Source organism: Oreochromis niloticus, linkage group LG14 (assembly GCF_001858045.2).
Source record: "Oreochromis niloticus isolate F11D_XX linkage group LG14, O_niloticus_UMD_NMBU, whole genome shotgun sequence".
Taxonomy (NCBI): domain Eukaryota; kingdom Metazoa; phylum Chordata; class Actinopteri; order Cichliformes; family Cichlidae; genus Oreochromis; species Oreochromis niloticus.
In genome coordinates, this window is record NC_031979.2 from 4646595 (window position 1) to 4664067 (window position 17473).

A 17473-nucleotide genomic window follows, 5' to 3' on the forward strand; every position below is an offset into this window, starting at 1 on the left:
AATATTGGTAACCTCAGGACTGTTGTCTCAAAATGTGAACTGGAAATGCTCATCCATGCTTTCATCTCTACTACTAGTTCAGATTATTGTATTAAACTGTTTTCTTGTCTAAAGCATCTAGTAATTGCTTCTAGTCCAGCTAAAATGCTGCTGGAAGGCGTTTAACTGATTTTAAATCTTCTTTCATCACCACCTTTTTAAAAGTTTTTACATTGGCTTCCTGTCAGGTTCAGATTTAAGTCAAAAACATAGGTTCTTACTAAGGCAATGGTCCATCTAATGTTGTTATTTATGTAACACCAAATCAAAGCAACAGTTGCTTTATATTGTAAGGTAAAAACCCTACAATAATAATAAGCATCTGCAATAATACCCTGATTCTTCAAACACCATTTTGACTTTGCATAAGCTGTTGTTGAATGTCTGTCACTTGTTAAGAACCAATTTTTAAGTTGTACCTTTAGATACTGTATTTTATTATTAGCAGCCCGTCACAAAAATTTATAATTTACACTGATTTAATTCCAACAGACACTTTAGGAATCCAACGATTCCTAAAGTGCGATTTGCCAAATGCTTGAGATATCATGGCATAATGTACTCTTTCATATGAAAGAGGTTGGGAGAGTGGTCCATAGTGAGTGTCTGCAGCCATTTGTAAAACATGGCATCTATGAACGTTTGGGGCTGCATTTCATGGGGATCTTCATGGGGAGCTACGTTACCTGATCCAGTCCTGAGTATAAGTTTTGCCAAAAAAGAAAGTTTTAAGCCTAATCCTAAAAGTAGAGAGTGTGTCTGCCTCCTGAATCCAAGCTGGGAGCTGGTTCCACAGACGAGGGGCCTGGAAGCTGAAGGCTTTCCCTTCCATACTACTCAAATACCCTAGGAACCACAAGTGAACCATTAGTTTGAGAGCACAGTGCTCAATTGGAGGAAATAGTCCCCAAATAGAGCACAGGCCTCAGATTATTCAAGACCTTGTATGTGAGGAGCAGGATTTTGCATTCAATTCTGGATTTAACAGAGAGGCAATGAAGAAAAGCCAATATAGGAAAACTAAATATTCTTTCTGTACCAACAGGGATGGTATAATGTTTTTGTATTATATACTGTATTTCCATGTTTCTTTGTGTGTGTTTCAGTAAATCACTATACCTTTTTCCAATTTTCCTACCAAACTATAAGGAAATGAGGGTGGCTCGAGACTCAACGTACTGTATACATATCCACTGAAAGCAGTCTCACTGCAGTATTTTGAGATCAGTGACAGGCTGCGCAGGAGAGTCCTGCAGTTCCTTCATTTAGCACATCTGCACAGAAAAGAGTTGTACGTGTTACTTCATCATGTAGTCTTAGCTTTGTCAATAGTTTTGCTATGCAGCTATGTTGGTAGCATTGGTCCAGAGAAGAGACTGATACTTGAAGTAATAGCTCAATATTTTGGGAAATACTAGGATTTTCACTTCGGTAATCTCGGGGTTGCACTTTTACTTTGCTTAGGGTTCACTTTGCTTAGCGTAAAGAGTAGAAGCATGGTTAACAACTAGCCTAGTTCTGTCCAAACTGATTACATAGATCAAGCAATAGCCTTAAGGCTCCCAATTATGTTGCCATCTATAATTTTATTTGTGTTCAAGTCATTTCTAGTATTCGGTACGATTTGAGTCTCCATGTCACAACTATGTGTATTTTGTATAATAATGGGCCAGCACCTATTTTCAAAATCTTGTCTTAGCCTAAAATGCCACATCCCCATGTTGCCTTTGTTTGAGTTAAGTTACATATAAACTGATATTATCTGTAATTTTGATCATAGGGTTGATAAACATGAGTAATAATTACTGACTCAAGGATAAAACGTCTTTCCTGTTATAGTACTAGGCAGAGTGGTTATTGACGTGAAATGAGTGTTTATTCACAGCATGACATTCAGAAGTTGGATCTACAAAATGTTTTTAGTTTTAATAATTTTTCAAGTAATTTATTTATTATAATTTTTGTTTCATAGTTATGAAAGTATCTAAACCCCAAATATGTCATGCAGTGAGACTGTATATGGAAAAGGAGACTACAAAGATTATTACAAATGGTGTTCAAGTGATAATAATAGCAAAGTACACTGGCAGGATTTCATTTTATTAATAATTATAATTTTTTTTTTTTTAAATATGCTTTATGCAGAATATGTCACTTATATAAAAATAAAAATGTAGAACTATCAGGCATTTTAAAGCTGTTAGGATAAAATAAATTAGCATTTTGTCAAGAAATTAGTGTTGACATTATTGTAGGCTCTTTATCTTACTGTGTAAGGCCTTGAGGCGACTGTTGTAGTGATTTGGCATTTTATAAATAAATGGATATTATTTGAATTATGAAGTAAAACGGTCATGATGAAAAGGATATTTCACCATCCAGAGGACTCAGTGGGGTTTTTATAGCTAGTTGGAAAGTTTTACAGCTCTCACTCTAACATAAGTGAAGAAGTTAAGAATAGCTTAATTCAAATGGTGGTTTAATGTGAGGTGGAACAACCAACGTAAAACTAGGAAAATATTAACTTGTAAAAAATTTGATATAATTTAAAAGGTATACTATGTGTATGCTCTTAGTACCAAACCTGGAAGTTAAAAGGTGCTCATTTTAAAAGTCGAAGAAGAATTACGAATGATTGGGGCTTTTCATTTAATGAACAACATCACATGGGGCAAGTCTCATGGTCTCATGTCAGCTTGTTATGTCTTGTCCACCTTGTGGACCAAATTGATAACATAAAATAAACCAATGTTATGCATATATTTATGGCTAAATTGAGTAAGTTAAATGGAATACTAAAAAAAAAAAAACTGGACCCAATTTAATTAAAATGTATTCTTAATCTAAAAGACATGAATTGAAGTCACAGAACACAGATTTCAGATCATGGCTTTTCTTCAGTGGTACTTGTATTTTAGAAGGTATTAATAAACATTTGCAGAGTAAGATCAGGGACATTTCAGTCCAGTTAATATGAACGTGACTGTACATTCAAAACATTTATCCGCTTCCGCTTAATTCCCTCAACCCCTGGGGGGTGGCATTTGGCACGTCACACATGGAGAATTTGGACAAAATTGTTCAAGCATTATATCTTGAGATTGACCAGTATACTATTCTAATACTTCATGAAGCCTTCTCATGAAATGATAAATGATGATTACTAGTTTGAAATGGAACCAAATAGTAGAAATGACCAAAATGTGAACACCAAAGTGTTATGTGGATTTTTAAATAGATTCAAATCTTCCAGCCCCTGAAACTAAAAAGTGTGGGGGTTTTTTTAAAACAAAAAACAAAACGGTAAAGTATTAGCCAGTACACTTCACAATGCAACTGTCTCTGTTTCCTCTTGTAGTCTCACTTTTGGAAAGAAAGTTCTTTTTTCCCAGTGATGTAGATATATAATCTAAAACACAATTCAAGAAATCCTTTACAGAAACATTGACCCATGGGCAGCAGTTGGGCTGTTGTGGAAGATGCAGTCCTCTCATCTTTTATCAGTACCTGTGGAATGACTGTAATGCCATCTGTATTCACCATACCTGCAACACACTGAAATCACACTAGTAAAAATTAGTTTTAAAATATTAATAAATATTGCATATGTGCAGAACCTACTCTGTTCTGAATGAGGTCATTGCCTTTGATTTGTCAGCTTTGAAGGCCACAAGATGTAGAAAACAGCAAAAAGAAAATTAAAGTAATTATTATTTTATGATACATGGATAATAAAAGAAATCCTAGAAGTTCAAATAGATACACAAGCCCAATGAAGCAGATAGGCTCTAACCTAAACAGTGTAAAGTGCATTTTATTCAATCATTTTATTTAGTCTCTATGTATTAAGTTGTAGCATGTTATTGTTGTCATATAACCAACCAATGTATGGATTACATACTTTATGAGTGATTTGTTGTAGAAATGGACAGAGTATTTTTTGATGAATAAATTGTCTTTTGTTCTATTAGAAAAGTTGCCAAATATTAAAGTCAGCAAAATCTATTTTTCAGCACTGTATAGATATTGTATTCCTGCTGTCTCTGTCAGAATATTAATGTTAAACTTAACTGCAATAAATGATTAATAGAATGATAAACAACAAGCATAGCAACATTGTGAATCATTTTGCTTGAAGCATTGGCTTACTTTCTTTGAGGACTTGTTCCTACCCTCTCTGTATATATTTCTCTCTGTCTCAGAATGAAATTGCTGGAGCTGCTTTTCTAATTTGAGTTCCAGACTGATTAGCAGCTGTTGACTAATTATTACACAAAATTGTAGTTAACAAGGAACAGAAAACAGGTGTGACAGTGAAAGAGGTCATTATGGGCTACAACTCTCAAAGTCCCACATGATCCTCTTCATTGACAGTGTTCCAGCTGCTCAGTGTACGCTGTGCCAGCATCTTACATCTTGCTGCTGTGTGCTGTGGGGAGTGTAGGAATTTGGTACCATGTCTTGACAGTCTTGTTTTTTTTTTGTTTTTTTTTGTTTTTTTTTTTTTTAAATCTTTGAACAAGGGAAATGACACCAAATAAACATTTAGGTTTCTGTTACCATGTTTGGTTCTTCAACACTTTGTGGTAAGGTCTTTTTGTGACAAAAACCAATCTTCCAGGAAATAGTTTTTCAAAAGAATCAGCAGTTGTCATGGGCATGATAATCTAGCTAAGAAAAATTTAAGAAGTCTGAACTTCACAGTTTGTTTAGAAAATATTTATTTCCTGTAATGTACACTGTACAAAGGCACATACACATTTGAAGGAACATTTCCTCACTTTAGCTTGAAGTCACTACATGATTTCCTTTATAATATACCATATAGATAACGCATAGATTCTCATTATATGAACAGCCTTAAAAGAGAAACTATTCTAAATGCTAAATTTAGCTATTCTACCTACTAGCTTTCTTTGCTTAATATAAAAACATTTAACATTGGAAAAAATGAAAATTATTCATTTTTGTATTTGCATAATGATTGAGACAATTATTTTTCAAAAGAAAAGGTTTAATCCATAGACCAATCAGCAGTCATTATCATTCTATAAATTACTACTGAGCCATATGCCAAGCAGGTAAGTCTAATGTTACACAGTTCACTTTACATCATGAGTGTCTTTGTTCTAATGGGATTCCAGGGATTATCCGTAGCAGCTTACCATAACAACCATCTGATATTATATTGTGATTGTCAGCTCATGCTGCTAGTCTACAGTACCGTCAATTCAGCTGCTAGACCATAAGAATTAACAACATGAATGCCAGAGAAGAGTTTCTTAATTTTGTCCCTTGCTTTACTGTCAGCACTTCCAGTACTGCTGCTGCACCTATGAATTGTATATTGCTAGTCATCTCCTTTTTTTCTGTCATATATAAATTATTCAGTAAAGTTAACAGTCAGCAAAGTTTAATCTCAACTTTGAATACTCACGTAGGTAAAGGATAGGAAAAATTGTACTGTCAAACATTACCCTGTTTTTCTTATCATTTTTCTTCAGTCACTGTTACACCATGTACCCTGTTTCAAAGCCCATGGCTTTACAAGATCAACCAGACCTAGCCTGTTGGCAGGATAAATCTATGGAAGAAAGAGAGATGAGTCTGAATTTTTCATTGTCACTGTGAGCATGCTTGCAAATGTTACTGCAGATCACTGTACTTATTGTTATCCTGACCTTTTCAGTCACGTTTTAATAACATGTACATTTTGTGAGTGCTGCTTTTATATCTTTGCTCTCAAATGTATTTTTGCTAGAAAACTAATTTTATTTAATTTGATAATAAAGACAAATAAGCAATTATATAACCTCTATAAACAGGTAATGTAGTGTTGCTACAGGGCACTCACAGGCAAGGATGACAACATGCAAACTCCTTATTCAAACCCAGAATATTCCTGCTGGCCAACTGTGTCGCTTTCTGGATCATTCAGTTGTCATGTACTGTATTGCTTGTTGTAGCTGGGAAATGTAAAAGTTTATTCTGGCAACCAGCTGTTTATGTCTGGTCCCAGTCAAGAAATATTCCTATGTTGTTCCTGTTAAGGCTATCAGGACCTACCCTTTAGCTAGCTTAAGTCAGTTATTCCTCAAAGCAGGTATTACATTTGAACATGGTACATCTGAATTTCTAAACAGTAAATTGCTTACTTGGAATTCAATAAATATCTTTCCCTTGTATGTGAAGCGTGAAAATTGAGTTGACAAAAGATGCAATAATACTGCTCCATGGCTCACCAAATAAAAAGGAAAACCTATAACAGATTTAAATTTTGGCTCCACTTCTAACCATGGATTTTTCTGGGTCATTCTTTAAGCACAGCAATTCTGCAACTTTCATTTGATTTTGGAGAAAAGAATTAACCAAATCTGGCAAGATGTGCAGTTGGTGAGTAGCAACTGTCTGTTAGTGTGGTTAAAAATACAGTAATGGGGCAAACATGACACTGAAACTGCAGTAGCACTCAAGTGCTGTTGATAAGGTGATGAATGTGAAGACTAAATTTAAATTGTGTATTTTTATGAGTGGAGTGACAGAGCGTTTTGATCGTACCTTGTAAGTTTGAAGTGTGAGAACAGAACAGTTTAAACTGTTCTTATTCAGTCATGTAACTTCCTCTATGATCCTTGCATTTTCATCATCTTGAATTACTTTCCCTTAAGTAAGAAATGTTCAGACACTCACATCTCCCTATACCCCACTCCACACACATTCTTCCATCCTTGCTAGTCAGTCATTTTAACTAATATAACTGCCAGTAGTTACTGGTTCCCCTGCTTTGAGCACTGAGGGCTTGAAGTGATTTGAGGGAGGAGGTGAGGGAGCCTGCAGCAGTACTTATATATATCTGGCATACATTTGAATTTTTATAATGTTGAATCATAAATTCAAATTTACCAAATTCAATCAAATACCTCCTGACAACAAATATTTGCCTCCACTTGCATATTCTCTCTGTCTTTTTGAGAATCTTCCCTTCAGCATTCTTACTCCATCCTCTCATTGCCATCACCGTTGATCTGCACCACACAGTCCTTGTTCATAGGCTCTTTTGAGTGGGCTGTATCAAAGTGCTGGTTGCTCACTGTGTACCTTCCACAGGCATCCAACCCCAAAGCAGGGACAAAGCGGCGGTCAAACTGGATTTCTTGGCGCAGGTAAGAGGTCCTCTTCTGGCAAGTGTCACCAGTTCCCTCCTGCAAGGCTGATAGGAAGACAACTAACTCAAAGTGGGTTGATGAGCCCTCACACAGGACAGGGTACAGAGGGCTCCGACGGTCCAGGGGGTGGTAAAAGGTGAGTGGAAAAATGAAGAAGGGGCATGGCTGCTGGCCCAGATGGTCCAAATAGAAGTCCAATGAAGTCTGGTGTAGAGCTTGGCCTTCATGCTCCTCATATAGCACAGCACTCACCTTTACATCCACCAGAGGTCGCTGCAGCAGATTGGTGACTCGTAGCATGAGGCATGTCTGACCCAGGTGTTGGCCCACCACTGCCTGGTGGCTGAATTGGATGGCTCCTGCTCGCTTCTGGGGGCGGGCAATCTTGGCTACAAATGCACCTGAAAGTTAAGACAAATGGAAGTTTGAGTGAGGAGTTGTTCATGGTGTTTTTTTTAGCCCGTTAATCAACATGTTTAGTAATATTTCTTTGTACTAAATCGTAGCACAGGAAATATTTTTCTCAAGCATCATGGGTAAAAAGCAAAAAACGACTAGTTAACAGTTATGGTTGCAGCATATGACCAAAGAACATGAAAACATGAAGTGACATTAAGCTGAAAACTTTTTCTCAAATTATTATGAAATTATTTTAAACCTCTGCATATAAAAAGGGCTATAATTCCTAAACACCTAATGTACTACTTTTGCTAAATGCTTGAAACCCCTCCACGAATCGCTACCTTATTGTGGTGTAGGGGTTTGTGTGTCCCAGGGATACCATGGGCTATATGTTGGAGGCTTTTTGTCCCCTGGTGGGGTCTCCCATGGCATATTGGTCCTGGGTGAGGGATGAGACAAAGACCAATTAAAAAAAACCCTATGAGCAGAAGATTGAGGGAACCATTCCCACTGTACGGGATAAGGTTAACCGGGATCCTGCCCTGGTGGCCGGGCCTTACTCCATGGGGCTCATTTGGGCACCAGCTCAAAAAAGGAACATGGGCCCACCCTCCTGTAGGCATACCATCCCCAGGAGGCGCTGCAGGGATCGGGTGCAATGTGTGCTCAGTAGAGGCCAGGGTCAGAGACCAATCCCAGGGTAGCAACTGGGACACAGAATGTCACCTCTCTGGTGGGGAACAAGCCTGAGTTAATGTGTATTGTCTGTTCTTATGCACCAAACAGTCATTTGGCGCATAAAAACGACGGCCTTCTTGGAGTCCCTGGGCAGGGTGCTTGAGGGTGCTCTATCTGGGGGTTTTGTCATCCTACTGGGACACTTCAACGCTGGTGGGGCGTGAGTGGGAGTAATGGCCTGCCAGATCTGAAACCAAGCAGTGTTTTGTTACTGGACTTCTGTACAAACCACAGTTTGTCCATAACAAACCATGTTCAAACATAAAGGTGTCCATAAGTGCACGTGGCACCGGGATACTCTAGGCCACAGGTTGATGATCAACTTTGTAATCATATCATCAGATGTGTGGCTGGTTTGGGCATCTGACAAGGATGCCTCCAGGTGTTCTGGGCATGTCCCACATGGAGGAGGCCCCGGGGCAGATCAAGGACACAATGGAGAGATTATATCTCTCGGCTGGACTGGAACGCCTTGGTGTTTCCACCGGACAAGCTGGAGGAGGCAGCTGCAGAAAGGGAGATCTGGGCGTCTCTGCTTAGAGTGCTGCCCCCACGACCTGGCCCTGGATAAGTGGAAGAACATGGATAGATGGATGCATAGATGGATAGAAACACTTTAAAGTAAAGCTGAAAGTCTGCACTTCTGTTACATCCTGATTGTTTGCTTTAAAATCCACTGTGGTAGCAAAAATGTAAAAATATGTAATATCCAAAATTTTATTGTCCTAACTGTATGGAGAGGCAGACAACTGCAGCAAGTTCATATAGAAGTTGGGGAATTGTATATCTGATAGAAAAGACTTTTGAAAAACATATAATATTTCTGTTTTGCTTCTATAGTAAAACAGAAACAAAAGGTAAGAGACAATAGAAAGACTAAAAGTAAAATACAAGCACTTGGATAAACATCATTACTTTCCTCACTTGTTCTGAGGGTGTGTATTGTCATCAAATAAATGCACATTTCTCATTTCTATATAGCAAAGGCAGTGATCATGATTGTGGAAGTAATTTCAGACCAAAGAATGATATTTGAGTTTCAAAATATCTTTTAAAACTTTTGAAGCACAACTGTATTCTTAAAGTGCCCTATTTTTACATTGCTGTACTAAACCATGTGTCGCAAATCACAGAAGAATCACTTAAAATATATCACTGTATCTTACACTGTGCACTGCTTTTGGTTCATCTGTCAACGGTAAACTGGTCATTTTTCAATGAAAAGTTGGAGCAGTGTTACTGGGTTGGACCTGGTAACACTGACACATCGGTAAAGTGTGGTCTGTGAAATTTTGTGAGGAGCAGCATAATGTTTGAATAAAGCCTGCAAAACATTCACACAAAAGATGACAGTGTGCAAGACAGAATAGCATTCCTAAGGGACAAAGCCAGCAATATTACTTATCTAATTTTCTGGCTATCTAGAAATATATTCATGGGATTTATCTCTGGAAGTGCAATACCTGGAGTATTCCAGCAGGTGTCACTTTTTTCAGCCTCAGAAGCTTTGAAACTGTAATCTCTGTTCTGTCTCATCAGGTTGGAATCCTATAGCTTTTTTTCTTGTCTCAAGATTAATGAAACAGATCTTATCACATGTTGTATTATAAGATATTTGTTTCATTAATCTTTCGATCTTTTGTTGTGCCATAAGATCTAGTTTTCCACTTCAAATGTTTATGATTGGATCTGGATAGGTGTATTGGAGATTACTGGTTTGATTTAAGCACTGACTGAGACTGGCAACCTGTCTGGGGTGTATTTTGTCTCTTTCCCAGATTCACAAAGTCAGCTGTGAAAGGTTCCAGCCTATGAGAAAAATGTCAACATGAGCAATTTCACAAAGAAATTATAGTATGATTTATTTAGTATGATTTACACATTTTCCTTTAGACTTTGGGCTACCTCTAAAACACCTTCTATTGTGAACATGTAAATGTCAACTCAGTGTGGTAGTTATTTTCTGTTATCTTTCCCACATAGTAAATTAAACTTAAGACTTAGAATTGTCTTAAAATGATGTTTTGATGGAGAGCTGTACCTGTGATAAATGCTTCCAGCATGAGTCCAAGCAGCATCTGTACAGCCAAAAGTGCTATAGCACTAGGGCAGTCTCCACTGGGGAACATAGTGCCATAGCCGATGGTTAGCTGAGTCTCCAGGGAGAAGGAAAACGCAGCAGTGAAGCTTGTAATGTGCTTTACACAGAGCACATGCCCCTGTGGGGGCGCATCATGATCCTGAACAGCAAGGTCCCCATTTAGGTGTGCCAGCAAGTACCACAGACAGGCAAACAACAGCCAGTGGGCCAGGAAAGAGGTGCAGAAGGCCAGAAGGACCCATCTCCAGCGCAGACTCACTAACAGTCCCCACACATCCTGCAGGGCCAACAGCCAGGCTCTGCGTAAAGTCTCATGCCATGAGCCTGAAGAACACACAGTGGGGCGAAGTGCACAGTGTCCATCTTTGGTGATCAGACGCTGGTGAGGTGGAGGGGACAGGAGAGGTGATGAGGAAGCCTTGCCACCCAGAACACTGCTGTTCGATTTGGTTGTCATGCTTATGGGCAAAGTGAAGGTGACGATGATCCTGAAATGAAATAACAGGGGAGTTGACTAACATAAATGATTAGTAATTATCCATAAAACTTTTATTAGCATTTTTTCCCATACAAAAATAGATGTAAAGAAAAAAAAGAGCAAGAAGTTAGTCACACTGTGGTATGAAATTTGCCCATGTATGGAAAAGAGGTGGGGGTGGGGGCTTTGTGAGCTGCGGATAATTTAGTAGATAGCTTGCAATAGCTTCTCAAGTTCCTGTTTTCTCTCTACATACTTCTTGTGACTGTTGTTTTGAATCACATCATTTTGCTGAATAATTTCAGCTTGGTTAAAAGGACAATAAGTTCAGGTTATTCACTCCTGTCTCTTTTCTCCAGTAAATGAGCACAGAGAGCAGTTCCTACAATCCAAAGATTATAACTGTCATTAGAATTTAGTTGAAAAAAGGTGTTGATGCACTGTTGCCTGTAAGTTGGTGGATTCTTTTAGCTATGCTAAGCTAACCAAATACATGTATGTGCAGAGAATAAATAAGGCCAGTACAGCATAAATCAATCACATTTCAAAAATGTTGGTCTGTTCCTTTAAATCCAGAGTATAAAAATTAAAACATTTTATATTCACTTGGCAAAATTTATGACTACATTAGAATCTATCTATCTATCTATATATGTGTGTATGTGACAAATACATTTAATTCAATATAATTCACAACAATCCTCCTGGCACTTAAACCTATACACTATTACTGTGTTTGTGCCAGAGACCCAGTTCTTAAGGTGGACCAATTTAGGTGTAGTACGTCTAGGCAGACATAGAAAATGCGTCTCAGATGTTCTGTTACTCCTGACACATAAGGGATCACAAAAGACTGCTTAGGAGGTGATTGTCCTTCTCTCCTGGATTGCTTGAAGCATTCTTAAGGTGTCTTCCCAGCTTTGACAAATCTCCAGCTGGGATAACTACATTTACTCCTTTTTGATATGCCTTTTTGATATATTGTTGTTCTGCTTCCTTAGCAGCTGTGTCTGTTTGGATGGTGTTCACTCTCTGTTGTGGCATCCGTATGACACGCAGTGTGTTCTCCAGTGGATAAGAGTCAAATCTTAAATATTGATTATCTACTAATCGGAAGGTTGGTGGTTTGATCCCAGGCTGCTCCAGTCTGCAAGTCAAATATCCTCGGGCAAGATACTAACCCCAAGTTCCCCTCCGCTGTCTGCATGCACTGGAGTATGAATGTCTGTGAATGCTAGATAGAAAGAACTTCAGCATAGAAGAAGTGCTTGTATGAATCGGTGAATGTGGCAAATTGTATAAACTGCTCTGAGTGCTAGGGTAGAGTAGAAAAGTGCTATATAAGAACCAGTCCATTTACGATTTACTATGATCTGGATGCACTGGTTTAAAAAAAGTCAGTGTCTACTGTACACTTTCAAATGTCTCCCATTATTGATGGAAATCTCACAGTGTAACTCCTTTCATATCCTCTCCAGTGAAATTGATGTGTTTGTCTAGTAAATTAATGTGATTACTGAGTTGTGGCATGTCCTGATTTTCTCCCAACTGTCATTCACATACCTGAACCAATGGGTTTAGGAAAGGACTGCCTAAAGTTGGTACATGAGTATGAACAAACATAAGATGGCAGACTACAGGAACCAGCTGAGATGCAGCTTCAGATGCAGAGAGTTAGCTGCTAAACGAACCAGTAAGGCATTTTTACAATGTTTTTAGCCAAGTCAAGGACAATATCAACTCTGTTTCACACCTTCAGGAATGGAAATACAAAGGGTTTATAACAATGTCAAACCACTGGTTTGCCAGAGTAGGCATAAGACTTTTCTGTCTGGAAACAAGCAAACTCTTTTAGATGTTTTCTGGCAAATGATTTACTTGTACCAGAATGGTGGGAAGAAAGAACATCAAACTTTCTGTCTGTCTGTCTGTCTGTCTGTCTTTAAGACAATAATGCACAACTTTTGTGATTAATATTAACTATAGCAGATATATTTGCAGGCAATCCTCACAGGAAGAGAGCTAGTCCTGTCCTCTCCAGAGTTTCTATTTCTATGTCAATATTGTTGCCAGGAGATTAGAGCAGGTCCCAGCTGGGAATCTGTCTGAGGAACACAGCAACATGCAGAGTAGGAATGCATCTTTCATCTGCAGGGAGCTTTAAACTTACTGCACTACATGGCTTTCCACTTGTCTTGTTCACCAGTTACAATATACATTTACCACCCTTTTACCTAAGCATTTATTAAGCAACTCCCTTTTACATATTTCCTGGGCACGATATAAACACATCAAAAAGATAATGCAAAAATATTCAAATACTTAATTCTCTCATACATTTCATAACTATTTAAAACACAAAGAGGGAAATAAATATGTGGTGTGGGTTGTCAGTTACTGACAAATTGAGGTAATAAGTGGAGTGGTGAATCCACTGCTGATCATTTTGTAGTTTGTCTTTGGCTGCTGGGGAAACATCAGTCTGATTAAATTTAGACAAGCTTTTATATGGGAGCCATGTGCTTGTTTCCTTGTATTTTCCTTGTAATTTTAGTCTGTAAGCTGTCACTGGATCAGCTTGTGATCACGTGAGCCATTGGAAAAGGCAGAACTGAGGCAAAACATAAGTATCAGTCACATTTCTGTGTGTTCAGAACAGATCTGGAGTCAGCATGTGGTTAACCTAGCTTAGTATAAACACTAAGAGCAGTTGCAAACGAGTATGCTTGCTCCATCCTGTCTAGCAGCTAAGTAGCTATATTGTTTATTTTATCAGAGATGTTATAAATTATAGATGAACCTCCTACAAATCCCTAACTACAAATCTATGGAAAGTTCTATGTTGCCAAAATGGCAGATATATGCCATATACAACTGTATCCCAAAAATCCAGTTGCCTGCTTCATAAGAACTAAATCAAGGTGTGGACTGGTACAAGCAATGTAGAAGTAAACATAAAATGATTTACATATGAAAGTGTCTCTTTTCAGATTTTTCTGGTGTTAGAAAAATGTGAATACTTGCTACACATATTGCAATTCATTGTAATAATGTTAAAGGAGTACATAGATATAGAAGTCTTTTTTTTTTTTTTTAACATAAAATGCACTTTAAATTTCTTTTCCACATGGGGTGATTCTATACATGCATGTTTTATGGGCCAGTGACCAATGATGAGTTAGGACATAATGTTAGTTAACTGCCCAAGGTGTTATGTTAAAATAGGGTTAAGTCATATGAATTAACAATAGGTACTGTGTTTTGAATGGTAAACAAACAAATACAGAAATTAGCAAACAAAACAAAAAAAAGTTGTGATCACATGGACAGATACATTCTTAACACATTCTAAATACATTTTTATTTCTGCGCAAACATCTGTCATATTTGATCTCTACCATCTCTCTCTGTGGTGCTTTTGAGTACGTCTGTGAGATACAATGGCGAAGGTAGGCTCACTGTGGTAGCCGATGTCATGGAAAAAATGTAAAAACTGAGCTCCAGGAAAAAAAACACTCAAGCACAGGGACAACATACCAACAGTGTGCCATTATGCTTCAATTTAATCTAAATTCCAGCCAAAATTCAAACATATGGTAGTTTTGTTGTAAAAAGTTGTTTGTTAGTTCTTGAATATTTTGAAAAAGAGAAATGTTAATATTAAGTATTAGAATCTTATAGTTATATGCCTCCATCAATTAGTCCAAAATTAGAGTCAGAGTTCATGAAGTAAATTGAAAGAATTCAATAGGTAGGCACCAAAGCTTAGTGTCACTACTCCGTATGCAATACTGCCACAATGTCTCCTACTCATTTTATGCTATGATGTTGAATAATCTGTGATTAATGGTCATAATTCTGTTTTCGTTTTTTCTGTTTTCTAAGTCTGTAACTTAGACTTGAGAATGAATTCAAGACTAGAATGTATACTCATTTGTCAAAGAATGACCTCTAGACATTTAGGAGATGAAATATAAGGCCCACAGCTGAAATACGTATTGCACTTATATATATTATATGTATTTATATGCAAAATATTTTAAATAACTTAATTTAGGTGATTATGGTGTTGCAGATATGTTTTTTTCACCATTTCTCCACACTGTTATTCATAGGGCATTGTGTTCACTTAAAAACAAATTTGTAAGAACTACAGACACAGACTGGCAGATGCAGTCTGCCTGTGAACCACCAAACTTTCAAAACAGACACTACCTTAAATATTTTATACATAACAGTTGTGATATCATGTTTGTAAAAATACTGGATGAAGCTATCTCTGTAAAGGTCATTAACGTACTATGTAAATACTGCTGTTTAATGCAGTATGCACTGTATGAGTTCAGTTTTTCTGACCTCATAGAGATTTCTGTTATCTATACTACAGTCACGTTTTTGTATGATGATGTATGATGAACACTTTGTGTAACTGCTTTACTTACTTTACTCTAACTAATGGAAGTTTTTTACTCTAAGTAACAAAAATTTTGCCTGATAGTGCCTTGAAAGTCTTTTTCGTATCTTTGTTAGTGTAAAAGGAAGTAGACTAGTTAGTGGAAATGTGTGCTTATTGCCAGCTCGGTGGGGTGCACAGAGGTTTATATAACAATCAGGCTGCAGCTGTTCACTTCTTGTATTTGAACAAGCAAGTCTAAATACAAATATGAGATGAGTGATCATCTACATCACTGTAGCAATCATTAGTCTACTACATCTATTACAATTATAAGAGCCCACAAATTTCACTGATGTTACCTGACCAATCCTGTTTTTTATTACGAAGTAAACAAGTTAGATTAAAATAAGGGCACTTCAAAGGTTCCGTAGGACTGATGAGGTTGATCAGTTGATCACTAATCACTCACTATCCATGTAGCAGTGTTTCAAGTCTGTCAGCATCACACACATAAGGTTTTACTTACCTATTACTGTAGTCAGGGCTACACGGGCCCTATGACCTTTTCACCTTAGAGCTGATCTGAGGTCTGACAAGTGGGAAAAGTGGCTGAAGCAAATAGAGAGACTGTGCTTTTAGATCCTTGGAAGATGAGGTTTACTATCCAAGAAATCCTTAGCAGAAAGTGTCACTCCAGAGCAGTTTTTCAGTGTGGGAGTGGGACTGAGCACAGCTCCTCTGATCTGCAGCTTCCAGCTCTGGGGTGAGGATGATTCAGTTGGTCACATTACTCTGCATGGAGCCTATTAGTGTTCCCGGAAGACAGAAGATGGGGGAAGGGGGAAAGAACAACACCTTGTCACAGTTCATTCAAAGAACTGCTTAGTGCTCGCTGATGTTCTGCAGCTGTGAAAAATTGAGTTTGCTGCTAGGGGGGCATATATGTGTATGCATATATGTCCCAGTATCCCCTATCTGTTAATATCTGTTTGTGAATATACGTTTTGCTTATTTGCTTATACATCTAATTAATTTTATGGTAACATAATTATGGTATAAATATGTTTTGAATTGATTTTTTATATCTCAACTCTTAATGGAGGAATTAGCACTATTCTTCCCTCATTTGGTGTTTTGATGATGGTGGTGCAGAGTACTCTTTAATAAATAAAAAAATTACCATATGCTCCAGATGCTCATATAAATTAGATCTGGTGAGTGCAAAGTGGCTGCCCTTCTTATAATGTGATCCTGGAAGTAAATGTTTAGGTTTGGGCCTTTCATAATTAAATTTACTGCAATCCTCTGCAAAGACAAAAACGTAAAGAAAATTCTGTATGAAGCCTTGTAATCAAAGCTTTTCTACTTTTTTTTAAAGTATGGAGTGACAGCTCAGTGGTGCAGTGAAAGCACTGTTGCCTCAGAGGAAGAGTTCGAATCCACAAACTGGCCAGCGCCTTTCTGTGTGGAGTTTGCATGATCTCCCTGTGCTTGTGTCTTTTTCCATACATGCAATTAGTGACTCTAAATTGCCCATAGGTGTGAGTGTGAGTGTGTGAATAGTTGTCTGTCTCTCTGTGATAGACTGGGGACCTGCCCAGGGTTTACCCCACCTCTCACCATATGACAGCTGGAACAGACTCCTGCCACCCCTCGCGACCTGATAAGGAGAAACGGAAAAGGATGGATATCATGACAGCTATGTCCTAAATTCATTAAATTGTAAGAAAAAAAGGTGTGCATGACTTTGACTTTGTTGAAAACTAAATGGCATTAAGAATTTTTGTTGGAGTCATGTAATTTGCATGGGTTGGATCAACTCAGTAAAATTAAGCTGGACTCAACTGCAGTGAAAAAGTGAACTCAAGTACATTAGGTTGATATGACAGAATTGCATAATGCTAAAATAAAGCAATTAAATGACATGGAAATTTTTTCCATGATTATTTTTTTGTGGAAGCTGTGGAAGAGAGCCAGAGACTAATTCATAATTAAACGCAGAGTTGTGAGAAGGGGTGAGAGAAGGAGAAACGCTCAGTGCATCAGCAAAGGCTGACTCTTTATATCCTTCTTGAGCATATCCGGCGATCCTCTCTATTGCTTCCTCTTTTCCTGCTGCCTTGTATCCACGATCATGTCCTGGAACATGTCCA

At 37.8% G+C, this 17473-nt stretch overlaps 2 protein-coding genes across 3 annotated transcripts in view; one reads left to right on the forward strand and one right to left on the reverse strand.

The window, feature by feature from the left end:
* efhd1 (EF-hand domain family, member D1) overlaps positions 1-3951 on the forward strand; it is a 57981-nt gene extending 54030 nt beyond the window's left edge. The window contains exon 4 of the mRNA XM_003459364.5: positions 1-3951. This exon is cut by the window's left edge and continues 1731 nt beyond it. The gene's annotated coding sequence lies outside the window, so the exon portion shown is untranslated.
* Positions 3952-4294: 343 nt separating this feature from the next.
* On the reverse strand, positions 4295-16231 carry kcnj13 (potassium inwardly rectifying channel subfamily J member 13). Of its 2 annotated transcripts, XM_005464883.4 has the most exons (3): positions 15847-16231; positions 10387-10934; positions 4295-7606 (listed from the first exon to the last, which is right to left on the reverse strand). In XM_005464883.4, exons 2-3 carry the CDS (start codon positions 10901-10903, stop codon positions 7032-7034), a joined length of 1092 nt encoding a protein of 363 aa, XP_005464940.1. In that variant the 5' UTR covers positions 10904-10934; positions 15847-16231; the 3' UTR covers positions 4295-7031. The 2 variants fall into 2 exon arrangements, with proteins under 2 accessions (XP_005464940.1, NP_001266561.1); NM_001279632.1 differs by lacking the exon at positions 15847-16231 and having other exon boundaries at positions 7032-7606; positions 10387-10903.
* Positions 16232-17473: the final 1242 nt, after the last annotated feature.

Bases quoted from the DNA above. Each gene is read 5' to 3' on its own strand.
- kcnj13 (XM_005464883.4), bottom strand. From the start codon at position 10,903: ATGACAACCAAATCGAACAGCAGTGTTCTGGGTGGCAAGGCTTCCTCA. The intron at 7,607-10,386 runs GTACAGCTCTCC...CTTAACTTTCAG, and splicing joins GCTGGAAGCATTTATCACAG to GTGCATTTGTAGCCAAGATT.